The sequence below is a fragment of the Penaeus monodon genome, chromosome 30 (genome assembly GCF_015228065.2).
Source record: "Penaeus monodon isolate SGIC_2016 chromosome 30, NSTDA_Pmon_1, whole genome shotgun sequence".
Taxonomy (NCBI): domain Eukaryota; kingdom Metazoa; phylum Arthropoda; class Malacostraca; order Decapoda; family Penaeidae; genus Penaeus; species Penaeus monodon.
This window is the reverse complement of record NC_051415.1, coordinates 22,448,492-22,449,689: the sequence shown is the minus strand read 5'-3', so window position 1 is coordinate 22,449,689 and position 1,198 is coordinate 22,448,492. Positions and strand designations below refer to the sequence as shown.

Sequence of the window (1,198 nt, the reverse complement as noted above, 5' to 3'; positions counted from 1 at the left end):
GTTGACCAAATATATGTTCCTGGATTCAGTTATAAGTGAGAATATGTGTCGGGGAACAGATTTGTGTGGAAGGAGTGAGTTATACCTGCGAAAGGTTACACAGCAGCCTCATATTTATTATCACAATAATCGCTGGTATACCCAACTTCTGGACTTGCTGATTAAACAGTGAACTAAAGAGGGGCTATTACCTGTCTCATTTGTCACACTGATGTACGGCCGCCATGCTCTTACCAGACTCCTCCCTTCCTCTCCTACTCCCCCTCCCTCCCCTAGCTCCCCCTCCTTCCCCTCGCCCTCTCCTGCATTCGCCCATACCTTACCTGTACTTGACTCTGAAGATCATTGCTTCCTGTCCTGCCTTGTTTCTAAGCAACTGCCTCCGCAGTCGTTATTGGCATCTTTTCCTTTTATTTGAGCTCCACCCCGAGGCCACCTGTGTGGCTATTGGGGCTGCATATAGGGCCCTCACTCTGCTCTCAACCCGCAGAATGGTGGTGGTGCCGAGCCTTATATCCTCGGCCGTCAGAAGTTTTGTCCATGAAAATAATATTTCCCTTTTGTCTTTTCAGTGTTGTCGCTGCGGAACACTCAGGAGGAGGAGCCCCCGGACCCGCAGTTGATGCGCCTGGACAACATGTTGATCGCTGAGGGTGTGGCGGGCCCCGAGAAGGGCGGAGGGGCGGGAGCCGCAGCAAACGCCTCGGCTGCAGCAGGTGCCGGAGACAACGCCATCGAGCATTCAGATTACCGCGCTAAGCTCTCCCAGATCAGACAGATATACCACCAAGAGCTCGAGAAATACGAACAGGTAAGTTGTTGTATACTTCCGGGTTATGGGCTGCTATTATCAGGTGTGGGTGAAAAGGGAAGGAAGGAGCCCATTTCCCCACTCAAAGAAAAGATCAGATGCAGAAGGTGATGAAATTGAATGGCACTGAGATAGGATGTTTAAGCGGAAAAAATCGAAAGGCCCGGAGGTTGGTCAGATGAAATAAATGGCAGCTTCCACTTGCATGATCATTTTTGCACTTGAGTTACTATTAGGAGATAGAATATACGAAGTGTCGATAAATATGAGGGTACTTTTTACAAGGTCTTTTTTATATCAAGCCCTTCTAAGCCTGAGCTTAATGAACGCTAGAATCACCAAAGATGTCGAAGAGCAGAGATCGGGAGAATTGCTACCGCTGCGCCT

The 1,198-nt window shown here is 49.1% G+C and overlaps 1 protein-coding gene across 15 annotated transcripts in view; it reads left to right on the top strand.

The window, feature by feature from the left end:
* Positions 1-572: 572 nt before the first annotated feature.
* The window catches only part of LOC119592636 (homeobox protein extradenticle-like), a gene marked incomplete at its 5' end in the record, with an annotated part of 41,816 nt that continues 41,190 nt past the window's right edge, over positions 573-1,198 (top strand). For all 15 annotated transcript variants that reach the window (XM_037941543.1, XM_037941540.1, XM_037941536.1 and 12 more), the window contains 1 exon segment: positions 573-811. In XM_037941543.1, coding sequence (XP_037797471.1) covers positions 573-811 — 239 coding nt within the window.